The sequence below is a fragment of the Crocuta crocuta genome, unplaced genomic scaffold, assembly GCF_008692635.1.
Source record: "Crocuta crocuta isolate KB4526 unplaced genomic scaffold, BGI_CrCroc_1.0 scaffold134, whole genome shotgun sequence".
Classification (NCBI taxonomy): domain Eukaryota; kingdom Metazoa; phylum Chordata; class Mammalia; order Carnivora; family Hyaenidae; genus Crocuta; species Crocuta crocuta.
The window spans coordinates 3,325,865-3,338,658 of NW_027530183.1; the positions used below are offsets into that span (position 1 = coordinate 3,325,865).

The window sequence follows — 12,794 nt, forward strand, 5'->3', positions numbered from 1 at the left end:
CCGGGCGCGGCCAGCAGCTCAGGGGGAAGCAGGAAGGAGGCGTGTGCCCGCGGCGCGGGCCCGCTGGTGCGCGCGGCCATGGGCGCCTAGTCGGGGGCGCGCTCCGCCCTCGGTCTGCGGGGGACCGTGACCCCCGAGACCCGCGAGCGCCGGTAACCAGGCTCCGGCGGCTCCTCCTTCCCCCCGGGACCCGTCCCCGAGGCCTCGGCCAGCCCCGCGCGCCCGCCGCGCGCTGTGTGCGGGTGGGAGGGAGGCTGGGCGCGTGCGTGGGAAGGGGCGGCGGGAAGGCCCGTCCCCTCCCCACTCCTCCCCTCCTCCTCCGCCCACACCCCCACGCTCTGCCCGGGGCTCAGCTGATGGCCGAGGCTCCACCCGCTCCCGAGAGCCGGTTTGTGCGCTTAGCTAGCTGCGCGCCGGCTGGGAGAGACTCGCCGCGCGGGGGTGTGCGTGCGGGTCGCAGTGGGAGTGGCACTTAGGGGGCCTCTTGGTAAGCTCAGGCTTTTGAAAAAGGGAAAACCCGGGAAGGGGGCTCTGGCGGGGAACGGTAAGTTCCTATACCCGCAGAGCCATTTGTCGTTCAACACTGCTAAAGTGAGACACGTTTGGGTGATGAGGTGTTGGAGCCAGTTTGGCAGGCTTGGGCTGTGGCAGAATACCGATGTTGTTAACTTAGCATTTTCTCCGTACATGGCAAGAAATGGTTAAATGAGTTCACGGCAAATAAAAGAGAACACAGTTGTACATTAGGAGTTAAGCTTCAAGGAACATTTATGAGGGACCTTATGATATCCAGAGATGCTTTTTCTAAATCTTTTTATTATTTGGGTACTAAAAAATATTAAAGTGAAAGCCATTAATTCTGTGTATTGCAATCATTTCAGGCAAAGTGAACAGAGTACCCCAGTCATTACATCAGGCACCTGTGTTAGGAAATTGGACTGTGATCATTCAGCATGGCTTATGGCTTGCCAAGAAAGAACACGGTGAAAACCATATTGCGGGGCAGTTGTTTTAAAGTGTAAGTATTTTCATCATTGTGAGCATTGACTGGGGGTGGGGAGTGTACTGAGTAAAATAAAGAGTACCTGCAACGCGCTGATACTCCCCATGATATCTGAATAGTGTTTTTTTTTTAAAGGAAAATGCTTTTATTTTTTTTTTTAATTTTTAATGTTTTATTTATTTCTGAGGGAGAGAAAGACACACACAGCGTGATCAGGGGGAGGGTCAGAGAGAGAGAGAGATACAGAATCTGAAACAGGCTCCAGGCTCTGAGCTTGCTGTCAGCACAGAGCTCCAACCCACAAACCAAGATATCATGGCCTGAGCCGAAGTCAGAGCCTTAACTGATTGAGCCCCAGAAAAATGCTTTTAGTAAGAATTTATAAATTATCTTACTTGGCTGTTATAATAAAACAACACAAACTGAGGTTCGGAGAAGTGATTTGATCAAAGTCATACAGTCACGTAGTAAAGAAGGGACAGGGATAGAAGTTCATCTTCCTATTCCAAAGCAACATTTTGACTACTGTCAACTACCTTAAAATACTTCTGTAGATGGTGTAAATCTACCTAAAAGTGTCTTGGTGTCAGGTATATCTTAACTGAGCACTTGATTAGCTAGTACAAAGAGACAGTTTTGCATCCTGTATGCTTTTGCAGGTGCTGTATGGTATGGGCAACATGGGTTTTGCAATCAGGAAGATCTGAGGCATGTGCTTGCTTCAGCAGCACAGATACTAAAATTGGAACAAAACACACAAGATTAGCGTGGCCCCTTCACAGCAATGACATGTAAATTTGTGAATTGTTCAATATTTTTAAACTGCAAAACCAATCTGTATCATGTAATGAATTGATTTGAAATAAATCTACATGTTTATTTTAAGAAAATGGGCCACCTGGGTGGCTCAGCTGGTTGAGCCACCGACTTCAGCTCAGGTCATGATCTTATGGTTTGTGGGTTCAAGACCCCGCATCTGGCTCTGTGGTGACAGCTCAGAGCCTGGAGCCTGCTACTAATTCTGTGTCTCCCTTTCTGTCTGCCTTTTGCCTGCTCGTGCTCTGTTTCTCTCTCTCTCTCTCTCAAAATAAATAAACATTAAAAAGAAAAGAGAGAACCCAGAAATGGACCCACGAACATGTGGCCAACTACTCTTTGACAAAGCAGGAAAGAATATTCAATGGAATAAAGACAGTCTCTTTAGCAAGTGGTGCTGGGAAAACTGGACAGCGACATGCAGAAAAATGAACTTGGATCACTTTCTTACACCATACATAAAAATAAGCTCAAAAAGGATGAAAGACCTAAATGTAGGACAGGAAGCCATCAAAATCCTTGAGAAAGCAGGCAAGAACCTCTTTGACCTTGGATGCAGCAATTTCTTAATCAACATGTCTCCAGAGGCAAGGGAAACAAAAGCAAAAATGAACTATTGGCACCTCATCAAATAAAAACCTTTGGCACAGTGAAGGAAACAATCAGCGAAACTAAAAGACAACTGACAGAATGGGAGAAGATATTTGCAAATGACATATCAGATGACATATACAGACAAAATCTGTAAAGAATTTACCAAACTCAACACCGAAAAAGCAAATAATCCAGTGAAGAAATGGGCAGAAGACATGAATAGACACTTCTCCAAAGAAGACATCCAGATGGCCAACAGACACATGAAATGATGCTCAACGTCACTCATCCTCAGGGAAATACAAATCAAAATCACAATGAGATATCACCTGATACCCGTCCGAACGGCTAAAATCAACAAGTCAGGCAACAACAGTTGCTAGCTAGGATGTGGAAAAAGAGGATCTCTTTTGTGCTGCTGGTGGGAATGCAAGCTGATACAGTCACTCTGGAAAACGGTATGAAGATTCCTCAAAAAATTAAAAATAGAACTACCCTATGCCCCAGCAATTGCACTACTAGCTGTTTATCCAAGGGATACAGGTGTGCTGTTTCAAAGGGACACATGCACCCCAATGTTTATAGCAGCACTATCAATAATAGCCAGAGTATGGAAAGAGCCCAAATGTCCATTGACAGATCAATGGTTAAAGAAGATGTGGTATGTATATAAATATACATGGAATATTACTTGGCAATCAAACATAATGAAATCTTACCATTTGCAACTACATTGATGGAACTAGAGGGTATCATGCTAAGCAAAATTAGTCAGCCAGAGAAAGACAAATATATGACTTCACTCATTTGAGGACTTTAAGATACAAAACAGATGAACATAAGGGAAGGGAAGCAAAAATAATATAAAAACAGGGAGGGGAGAAAACATAAGAGACTCATAGAGAACAAACAGAGGATTACTAGAGGGGTTGTGGGAGGAGGGATGGGCTAAATGGGTAAGGGGCATTAAGGAATCTACTCCTGAAATCATTGTTGCACCATATGCTAACTAATTTGGATGTAAATTAAAAAAATATTTTAAAAAACTTTTTTTAAGTATAAAAAAAAAAAATCTGAGTTCAAAGCCTGGTCCTGCCCTGGCTCCCTATGTCAACTTGAATAAATTATTTAACTTTTCTATCTTGGTCTCCACATCTGTAAAATGAACTTATCAATATCTGTCTGTATGATGTGGAATACAAATAAAGTAACGTGTGTTAAGTATTTGCATATTTCTTGACATACAGTAAACCCATAATGAACATGGATTGCTACTACCCCATGGTAGTTTCACAGTGTAGTGTCCTAGTGCGACCTTGTTTTGTTGTTTATTTTTAATTTTTACACTTGTTTGTTTGTTTATTTATTGTTTTTGAGAGAGAGATAGAGACAGTGTGAACAGGGGAGAGTCAGAGAGAGGGAGTCACAGAATCCGAAGACAGGCTCGACTCTGAGCTAGCTGTCAGCACAGAGCCCAACGCGGGGCTCGAACCCATGAACTGTGAGATCATGACCTGAGCTGAAGTTGGAGGCTTAACTGACTGAGCCACCCAGGTGCCCCTGCACTTGTTTTTTTTAACCTCTCTGCCACAGTCTATGACATACTTGCCATTATGAGTCAGTTGAATTTTTCTTTTTTCTTTTTTTTAAAAATTTTTTAAAATGTTTTATTTATTTCTAGGAGAGAGAGAGAGAGAGACAGCGTGAGCAGGGGAGGGTCAGAGAGAGAGGGAGTCATAGACTGAAACAGGCTCCAGGCTCTGAGCTGGCAGTCAGCACAGAGCCCGACGCGGGGCTCGAACCCACGAACCGCGAGATCATGACCTAAGCGAAAGTCGGACGCTTAACCGACTAAGCCACCCAGGCGCCCCGAATTTTTCTTTTTAAACAATATTCTGATGTGTAAGCGGAGATATCCTTTGGGGTTCTAAAACCAGAGCTATTGGAAAACCAGAGCAAATTCATCTTTGCATTTTATTTAGTTTTGTCATTTCAGTATGTGTTTAGACATTGAACTACTGGCAAGTACCATGGTAGTCAACATTATTATAAATGTAGTTTTTGTAATAAAGATAATCCTATGTTTGGAGAATAATATAAAGCACTGATTCTGCAGTTTTGGTTATGTAGAATTTTATATCATGAATAGCCTCTGCAAAACCAGTGCCTTCTCTATCATACTTACAAGAAAATGTTTGATATTATTTATAAGAACGGCTAAATTAAGAGGAAAAGAATGGGAATAGCACTCTTTGGAATTTACTTGCTAAGACAAATGAATTTTGAATGTTTTTATACAGGGTTATAAAAAAATACACACACACACACAAATCCAAACAGTATAGAAGCATTTGAAAAGAAAACAAAAATGCTATCTCTCATTTCCCCATTCCTCCCCACCCAATCCCACTCAAAGGTAAAGTGTTTCATATTTTCCTAGAATTTCTGTGTGCTATACAAGACATATATATATGTGTTTTTACATGTGTGATTATGTTGAACTTTGCCCTCTCCCTTACTATATCCTGTATAGACTAATATTATGAGCACAGAGTCTAGAGTCTGACTTTCTGGGTCCAAATCCCAAACCCATGACCAACAGCCTTGTGACCTTGAGCAAGTTGTTCTATTCTTGTTTCCTAATCTGTAAAATGAGCTTAATAATAGCACCTGCCTACTTCATAAAGTTACTGTGGCAATTAAATGTGTTCATATGTGTAAACTGATTAAAACAGTGCAGTGCCCAGCATATAGTAAGTGCCTAGATAAAATTAGCTGTTTTATTGCTGATCTTTCCAAATCAACATATAAGGATAAACCTCATTCTTTCATCACACCTATGTACCACAGTTTAACCAGGCTCCTCTTGATCGACATTAAGGTTATTTTGTGAGGATTTTTTTTTTTTTTTTACGAACAGTGCTTCAGTGAACTTTCTTATAAATACATATTTGTGCCCTTGTTCAAATGCACTTATAATAATTATAGACTTCAAGTCACTCCTTAAAGTTAGATGATAAAGTAGCAAGGAAGCTGGAGGAGGAAAACAAGTAGACTCTTGTACCAAAGCAGGTCTTTCACCTTTCCTAGAGCATGTGAAAGTCATATTGACTCAATGAGATGAGAAATATGTAGTCGACATTTAAAATTTCCAAATTAGAACATATAAAACAATTCATTTGAAGTTCATGGTGATTATTGTTAATATTATAGTTTGGAATTTCATCTCCTCCAGTTTTCTGAGGATTCTCTTGGTACTAGTGCTTCTGAATAACTCCAGCTAGGCTTAGTACCAGCTCTGGTTCTTAATTAACTTGTGCTTCTGTTTCCTTGTCTATTCACATGGGGGTTGTAAAGGTTAAAATAATATTACACATTCGAAGCCTTAGTGTATGCCAAATACCTGCTCAATGAATGATTATTCCCTTTTTTCCTTCCCTAATGTGACCATATTTGTGATCAGCCATAAACTTGGAGCTTACAGTTCTTAACCACATCCTCTTAAAAGACATAGAAAGAGCACTGAGTGTTATGTGGAAACTAATTTGACAATAAACTATTTGTAAAAAAAAAANTTCCTGTCATTATAATTTATGGTAATTTTGCAATATATCTCTACCTTAGTATGTATACATTATACGCTATACATTAATATAAAGCTCCTTTTGTCTAGATTTATGACTCTGGAAAGTCCTGAAATCCCCCCATAAACCAAAATGTCTAGTGGACAATGGAATGAATAATTAAGATATCTTCTGTGTATCCCACATTGGATATTCAATAAATATTTATTGAATGAATTAATGAATTTTTGCCCCAGACAGGAACCTTGGGATCTTGCACTGCTTACAAAGACCTGGTACATGAACCTAGCCAACATCAAGTTGCCTTTCTTGGAAGAAATTGCATTTGGTAGTCCTTTACACCTCAGAAAAGATAAAATCATTAAGAGTGCCTTGCTCCCTTCTGCAGAATGTAAGTTCTTTAAGAACCTTTTAATAAGTAGCTAATTTTATCTATGTTATTTTGTTTATTATCAGATAAATGTTTAAATATGCTTATTCAGACCATATCCCTCATCTATGTAGCCCTTCTTGTTTGGTATTTAAGAATGTGGGGTTTGCTGTATGATTAAATATTCAGTTTTAACTATATTATGCCTGGTGAAAAGTGTCAGTTGGATTGGTTCATGTATTTTATTTTCCAGCCATCAAACTTGAAAGGGAGTATGAAATGAAGCACTTGAATAACCTGAAATGTCAGAAAATCCTAGCTAAGGAAGTTCAGTCTTCCCTAAGGGAAAGGCAAGTTGGTTTGAGAAGACCCCTGCCGCCTAAGTGACCATCATATCATAATTGAATCTGTACTCTGAGCTTTCCACATCCAAAGGCAGTGAAGGTCTCTGACCTTTCACTGTGTGAAGTTTGATGCAGACGTATGAGTGCCCACTGGTGAACGAACCAGCTCCTGTGGGCAGCTCTGACAGATCTTCTGTGTCCCTACCACATACTTGTTCCTTTGTGTCACAAGCAACAACACTGTAAGTAGATGAAAAAATAGTTGGGATTGAGTCATTTCTGCTATTCATTCTGATTTTTGTACAGTTGCACTAAGGAATGAGAAAACTCCTTGTCAGAGACATTATTTTGAATTTGCATCTTTGAGACACCTTAAGGAGAGAGAAAAATTCTTTTTTTCCTAAAGACTTTGTTTTTAAGTAATTTTTACATCCAACATGGAGCTTGAACTCATAATCCCCAGATCAAGAGTCAGATGCTCCACCAACGGAGCCAGCCAGGCACCCCAAGAAAAATTCTTTGTTAAAAATGTATTTTGAGAGAGAAAACGGGGAAGGGCAGAGAGAGAAAGGGAGACAGAATACCAAGCAGACTCCGACTGCTAGCACAGGGCCTAAGCCAAACCATGAGATTTCATGAACCATGAGATCATGATCAAAATCAAGAGTCAGATGATTAACTTACTGAGCAACCCAGGTGTCCCAAGAACAACTCTTTTCAAAATAATAGATTAAAATTTTTTGGGTTAAGAAGAATTTAATTTTAATTTTTTTTTTTTTTTTTTTTTTTAGAGAGAGAGAGAGAATCTTAGGCAGGCTCTGTGCCCAGCATGGAGCCTGATGCCAGGCTCACCATCATGATTATGAGATAATGACCTGAGCTGAAATCAAGAGCCGGATGCTTAACTGAGACACCCAGGCACGCCAAGAAAAATTTCAGATTTCATTTTAGTAACTCTTCAGTTTCCAGTATTCAGTGAAACATCTTTCACTATTCTCATGTAGTACTTTAAAGTAGCAAGTAGAGCTTGCTTTCTATTTTTGTTCTCCTAAAAAAAATCACCTTTCTTTTTGCTTAATTTCATATTATCTCTCTGGGATGTCCTGGAGCATATGGAACACACATACATGTGAAGTTGATACGAAAATGCGAAGACCTTATTATGTGGAAAACTCTTATTTGCAGAGGGGCTAGAGAAAGGGGAACTGATTAGCTGGAAAATATTGGACTTGCCTGAACTGATTTTCCTAGAATTTGAATCCGATAAGCACACTTGGATATCAAAGTTACATTTAAGCACTATATAGTGTTTGTTAGATGAACCAAAGCATACTTAGGGCGCCATTCTACACCCCTGTGGACCCACAGTGTGACTTCTTAACTAGGGAATTATATCTGTGGTTGCTGTTGGACAATCTTTAGAAGCTATTGTCTTAATTATCTTCAGATACATTCTTCTACCTGTGATATGGCGGCTCACATAGAAGTCATTTGTTGTTAGGAGTTATTATGTCAATGACCCATTTAATTTAGTGATCCTCAGGCCTGGAAAGAGCTGTCTGTGTGTAGTCTTGGTTGCATAGCTTGGAGGAGGTGTAACTTCCACATTCCTAGTTAGACTTGCTTAAAAAAATTCAGATGTACTTCATGTAAGATGCTTAGATGCCAACCAGAGTCACTCCCAGAGTTTCTTGGCTGAACGTCAGGGATTTTCACGATGTTACCCAGTTGTACCACGTATCTCCACCTCTTTTTCACATCTGTTCTCTCTGTTCTTTCTTCCATTTGACTAGTTTTTTTCCCTCTTCTACCAATGTTATTATCATAAATATGGCAGTTGGGTTGCTAACTGCTTAAAATGTGGAAAATACCACTTTATAATTTCACAACCAAAGACCAGTCTTTAGCAAAAAGTCGGCGTATTTCTATTTCTTTAGAAATCAAAATCAATTCATTGTTTTCTTAAAAAATTTTGTTTTAATGTTTTATTTATTTCTGCGAGAGAGACAGTGTGAGCAGGGGAGGGTCAGAGAGAAAGGCAGATACAGAACCCGAAACAGGCTCCAGGCTGTGAGCTGGCTGTCAGCACAGAGCCCAACGCCGGGCTCAAACCCACCAACTGTGAGATCATGACCTGAGCCGAAATCAGACGCTTAACCGACTGAGCCACCCAGGCAATCCCCCACCCCTCGTCGTTTTCCTTAAAAAATTAATCACATCCAGCTGTATCAACATATGTTTTGGACAGTAATGGGATTAATTACATGTTTATTTTGTAGTTCACATCCCAAGGAGTAGTTTGTACTTTCCCTTTTAGGGTCACCTTACTAATTCATCTAGACTGGAGATAACACCTCTGATAATTTCTTTGAAAACTAGAAATATTTTTCAATCTATAGCCCACAAAGAAAGGAAAGAAAAGGAAAAAAATGCTATCTTCTTTACTGGGAAATCAATACCTAAAAAGGAAGATCCAAGAAGTAGCAAAATCAAAGTATTATTTAGAAACATAAAGGTAAATAATGAAACAGGTAAAAGAGATTAAATTAGTTGCCTCCATTGAAGTGGAAATGAGTGGTGAGGATTGACAGAGCTAAAGTTTTTAAAAACAAATCATTATTTTACCCTTTAAAATACATTCATAATGGATTAATAATTTTTAGTTTTTATTTTAATTAGTTAACATACAGTGTTGTATTAATTTCAGGTGTACATCATAGTGATTCAATTTTTTTAATGTTTTATTTATTTCTGAGAGAGAGAAGGAGACAGCATGAGCAGGGGAGGGTCAGAGAGAGACGCAGGGCTCGAACCCACGAACCATGAGATCATGACCTGAGCCGAAGTTGGAGGCTTAACTGACTGAGCCACACAGGCACCCCTACAGTATAGTGATTCAACAATTCCATACAGTACTCTGTGTTCCTCATAAGTGTACTCCTTAATTTCCATCACCTATTTCACCCATCTCCCTACTCCCTCCCCTCTGGTAACCATCAGTTTGTTCTCCATAGTTAAGAATCTGTCTGATTTGTCTCTCTCTCCTTTTTCCCTTTGATCATTTACTTTGTTTCTTAAATTCCAAATATGAGTAAAATCATATTTGTCTTTCTCTGACTTATTTTGCTCAGCATTATACTCTCTAGCTCCATCAATGTCATTGCAAATGGCAGGATTTCTTCTTTTTCATGGCTCTGAATAATATTTCCTCAGTACTGTTTATCTGTTAATTTTTATTATTTCTTTTATGTTAAAAGCTCTCATAGTAATCCAGGTGTGACAGTGCATAACTTAAGGAAGTAAAGGTAGGAGGGATAATATTAGTCTGACTCAGGGAGTCATGGTGGAAGTAGAAACAAAAGATAGTATCATTGATTGGATGTAGTTGAGTGAGAGAGATATGGGTGAGTTAAAGGGAGGAATTTAGAATGAATTCCAGATTGTGGGCTTGGGAAAGGAAGAGTTGTCTTAGGTGTGTGGGAGATACATTAATGTAAGGTACATAGGTGTTTGAAGTTCTTGGTAGACACTAGAGTGGAAATCTCCAGTAGCAGTGGGCTTTACAGGTGTGCTGCTCAGGGAGGAGTGAGCATAGAGAAGAGAGGTGAAACCATGGGTTTCTTTGAGCTCATCTAAGAGGAGTATGCAGAATGAATAGAAGGAATGAGCAGTGGTAGCGAATGTTCTGAAACTTTGGTTGCTAGTGTAGAAGAGGCAGATCTTTAGGAAAGAATGGCTTAGATACTGAAACCCTAGGTGACTTGCAGGCTGTATGTTATTTGTAATAAAAAATATCTGGTATAGAAATTAACAGTAAATGATTGAAATTTTTGGAGAGATTCTTCATTTTTTCAGTTGACAAAAATTTCCTCAATGAGAACATTCCATTAAGGGTCAGAGGAGGGAGAGGAGAAGGGAAAAGAGAAAACCAAAAAACCTATTTAGGTACTCTGTGTATACCCTGTAGTCCTCAGAACAACCCTTGCAAGGAAGAAAGGGCAATGACAGAAGAGAGCAGAGCTCTAACATCAGAGGGAGTTAGTTTGGGGACAGCACTGGCCCAGGGTCTTGATGAGGCAGAACTTATACCAATGGTTGACAGGGCAGCAAGCATGAAGGGGGAAAAAGGAACTCTCTCTTTGTTCACTGTCTTTAAGTACTGTTTACATCCAATGTAAAACAGATAGATTTAGAACATTAGGTGTAGGGCATGGACCACCTAGGATTGAATGCCAGTTCTACCACTTAATAGCTGTGTCATCTCAGACAAATTGTTGGGGTCTTGCTGTCACTTGGTTTCTCTAGGCTCTTTTCATCATGGTCTTAAGAATAGTTATCTTTTTTTTTCATTCTAGTAAATGGTGATGTTTCCATTCCATTATGGAGGCCAAAAATCTAGGGGCCATCTGATTCCTCTATGTCCCTCATCTCTTCGTTCCGCCCAGTCCAACCTATCAGCAATTCTTGTTGGGTCTACCTATGAAAAATATCCCAAATATGTCAATTCTTTCTCCATCAATCTCACCCTTGTCCAAGCCTCCACCATTTCTTGTTTGGAATGCAGAGAAAGTCTTGTAACTGACCTCCTTTCTTCCATTTTTTGCCTTTCTGTAGTCTACCTTTAGCAGCCATAGAGATCTTTTAAAAATGGCACTCATGCAGGGACCCCTGACTGGCTCAGCTGAAAGAGCATGCATTCTTGATCTCAGGGTCATGACTTTGAGCCCCACCTTGGGTGTAGAGATTACTAAAATAAATAAATAAACTTAAAAAAAAATGGCATTTATGTCATTGCCAAAAAGATCACCTCACTCCCCCGAGTAACACCCTTTTCCATGGTCTCTAAGACCCTATGTTATTTGACACTTGCTTTCCTTTTGGAGCCCATTCCTTCCACTCATCTTTCAGTCCTACTGGGTGCCAACAGATTAGCCTACTCCTGATCTCTGACATATCACACCTATTTCTGCCTTGCAGCATTTGCACTTATTGTTTATTTTCCCCAAGATTGTCTTCCCTCAGATTGTCACAAAGATATGTCCTAACTCTTTAGGGCACCACTCAAGTGACATCACCTGAGGGAGGCTCCCTGTGACTTCTCCCTGCCTCCCCCCCGCCATAAATTCGCCTTTCCTTTTACTCAGTCACTTTCTGTGACAGCACTGTACTTTAATTCCTTTACAGCACTCATATCATTATCAGCAATTATTTATTTGCTCGCTTGTTTGTCTGTGGTAGTTCCCTGTGGTGTCTCTATTGTCTATAATAGTACCTATCCATAGTAGCCACTCAATCAGTATTTGTTTAATGGATGAATGTATTACCTTAACAATTGTTGAAAAGGTGCCGCTTTTGAAGGGAGTGGTCAGAGGGTTTGATTTTTGCTGTTCCCTTAACATATATACATTTACTTAAAAAATATATATATTATTTAATCTCTACACCCAATGTGGGGCTTGAACTCACACTCTGAAGATTAAGAGCCACATGCTCTTCTGACTGAACCAGCCAGGCACCCCTTTCTATATATGATTTGACAAACATTTGTTTCAGCTATATTGGCTACACCATAAACTGCACATATTTGAAGTAAGTGTGATGGGTTTTGACACCTATGGGATGATCATCATGATCAAGATAAAGAACATTTTCATCCCCTCAAGAGTTTTCTTGTGCCCCTTGTAATCCATCGCTTTTCAGTGGTCTTCTCTCATCCTCAGCACTGTTCCACCCCCTGCACCCCCATGGAGCAACTGATCTAGCTGCTTTCTGGCTTTCTGGTTTTGTTTTTTAAAATGTTTATTTATTTTTGAGAGAGAGAGAGCAAGCGAAAGTGAGAGAGCACACACTGAGGCAGGGAAAGGGCAGAGAAAGAGGGGCCAGAGGATCTGAAGCAGGCTCCACACTGACAGCAGAGAGCCTAATGTGGGGCTGGAACTCACCAACCATGAGATGATGACCTGAGCCAAAGTTGGATGCTTAACCGACTGAGCCACCAGGTACCCTCATTAATTTGTATTTTTGAGAATTTTATATGAATGGAGTCATACAATATATACTTTTATTTTTTGGTTTGACTTCTT

At 40.1% G+C, this 12,794-nt stretch overlaps 1 protein-coding gene and 1 non-coding gene across 2 annotated transcripts; both read left to right on the top strand.

Annotated features, from left to right (window-relative positions):
- Positions 1-32: 32 nt before the first annotated feature.
- Positions 33-6,826, top strand: CUNH4orf36 (chromosome unknown C4orf36 homolog). The gene is made up of 4 exons (XM_077765143.1): positions 33-152; positions 882-1,018; positions 6,234-6,388; positions 6,621-6,826. Exons 2-4 carry the CDS (start codon positions 954-956, stop codon positions 6,752-6,754), a joined length of 354 nt encoding a protein of 117 aa, XP_077621269.1. The 5' UTR covers positions 33-152; positions 882-953; the 3' UTR covers positions 6,755-6,826.
- On the top strand, positions 1,716-1,822 carry LOC144232345 (U6 spliceosomal RNA). The gene has a single exon (XR_013335368.1). It is a non-coding gene; the product is annotated as a U6 spliceosomal RNA (small nuclear RNA).
- Positions 6,827-12,794: the final 5,968 nt, after the last annotated feature.

Excerpts from the sequence above, each read along its gene's own strand:
- CUNH4orf36 (XM_077765143.1), top strand. The coding sequence starts at position 954 with ATGGCTTATGGCTTGCCAAGAAAGAACACGGTGAAAACCATATTGCGG. Across the intron at positions 1,019-6,233 it reads CGGGGCAGTTGTTTTAAAGT|ACAGGAACCTTGGGATCTTG; the intron begins GTAAGTATTTTC and ends TTTTTGCCCCAG. Across the intron at positions 6,389-6,620 it reads CTTGCTCCCTTCTGCAGAAT|CCATCAAACTTGAAAGGGAG; the intron begins GTAAGTTCTTTA and ends TTTATTTTCCAG.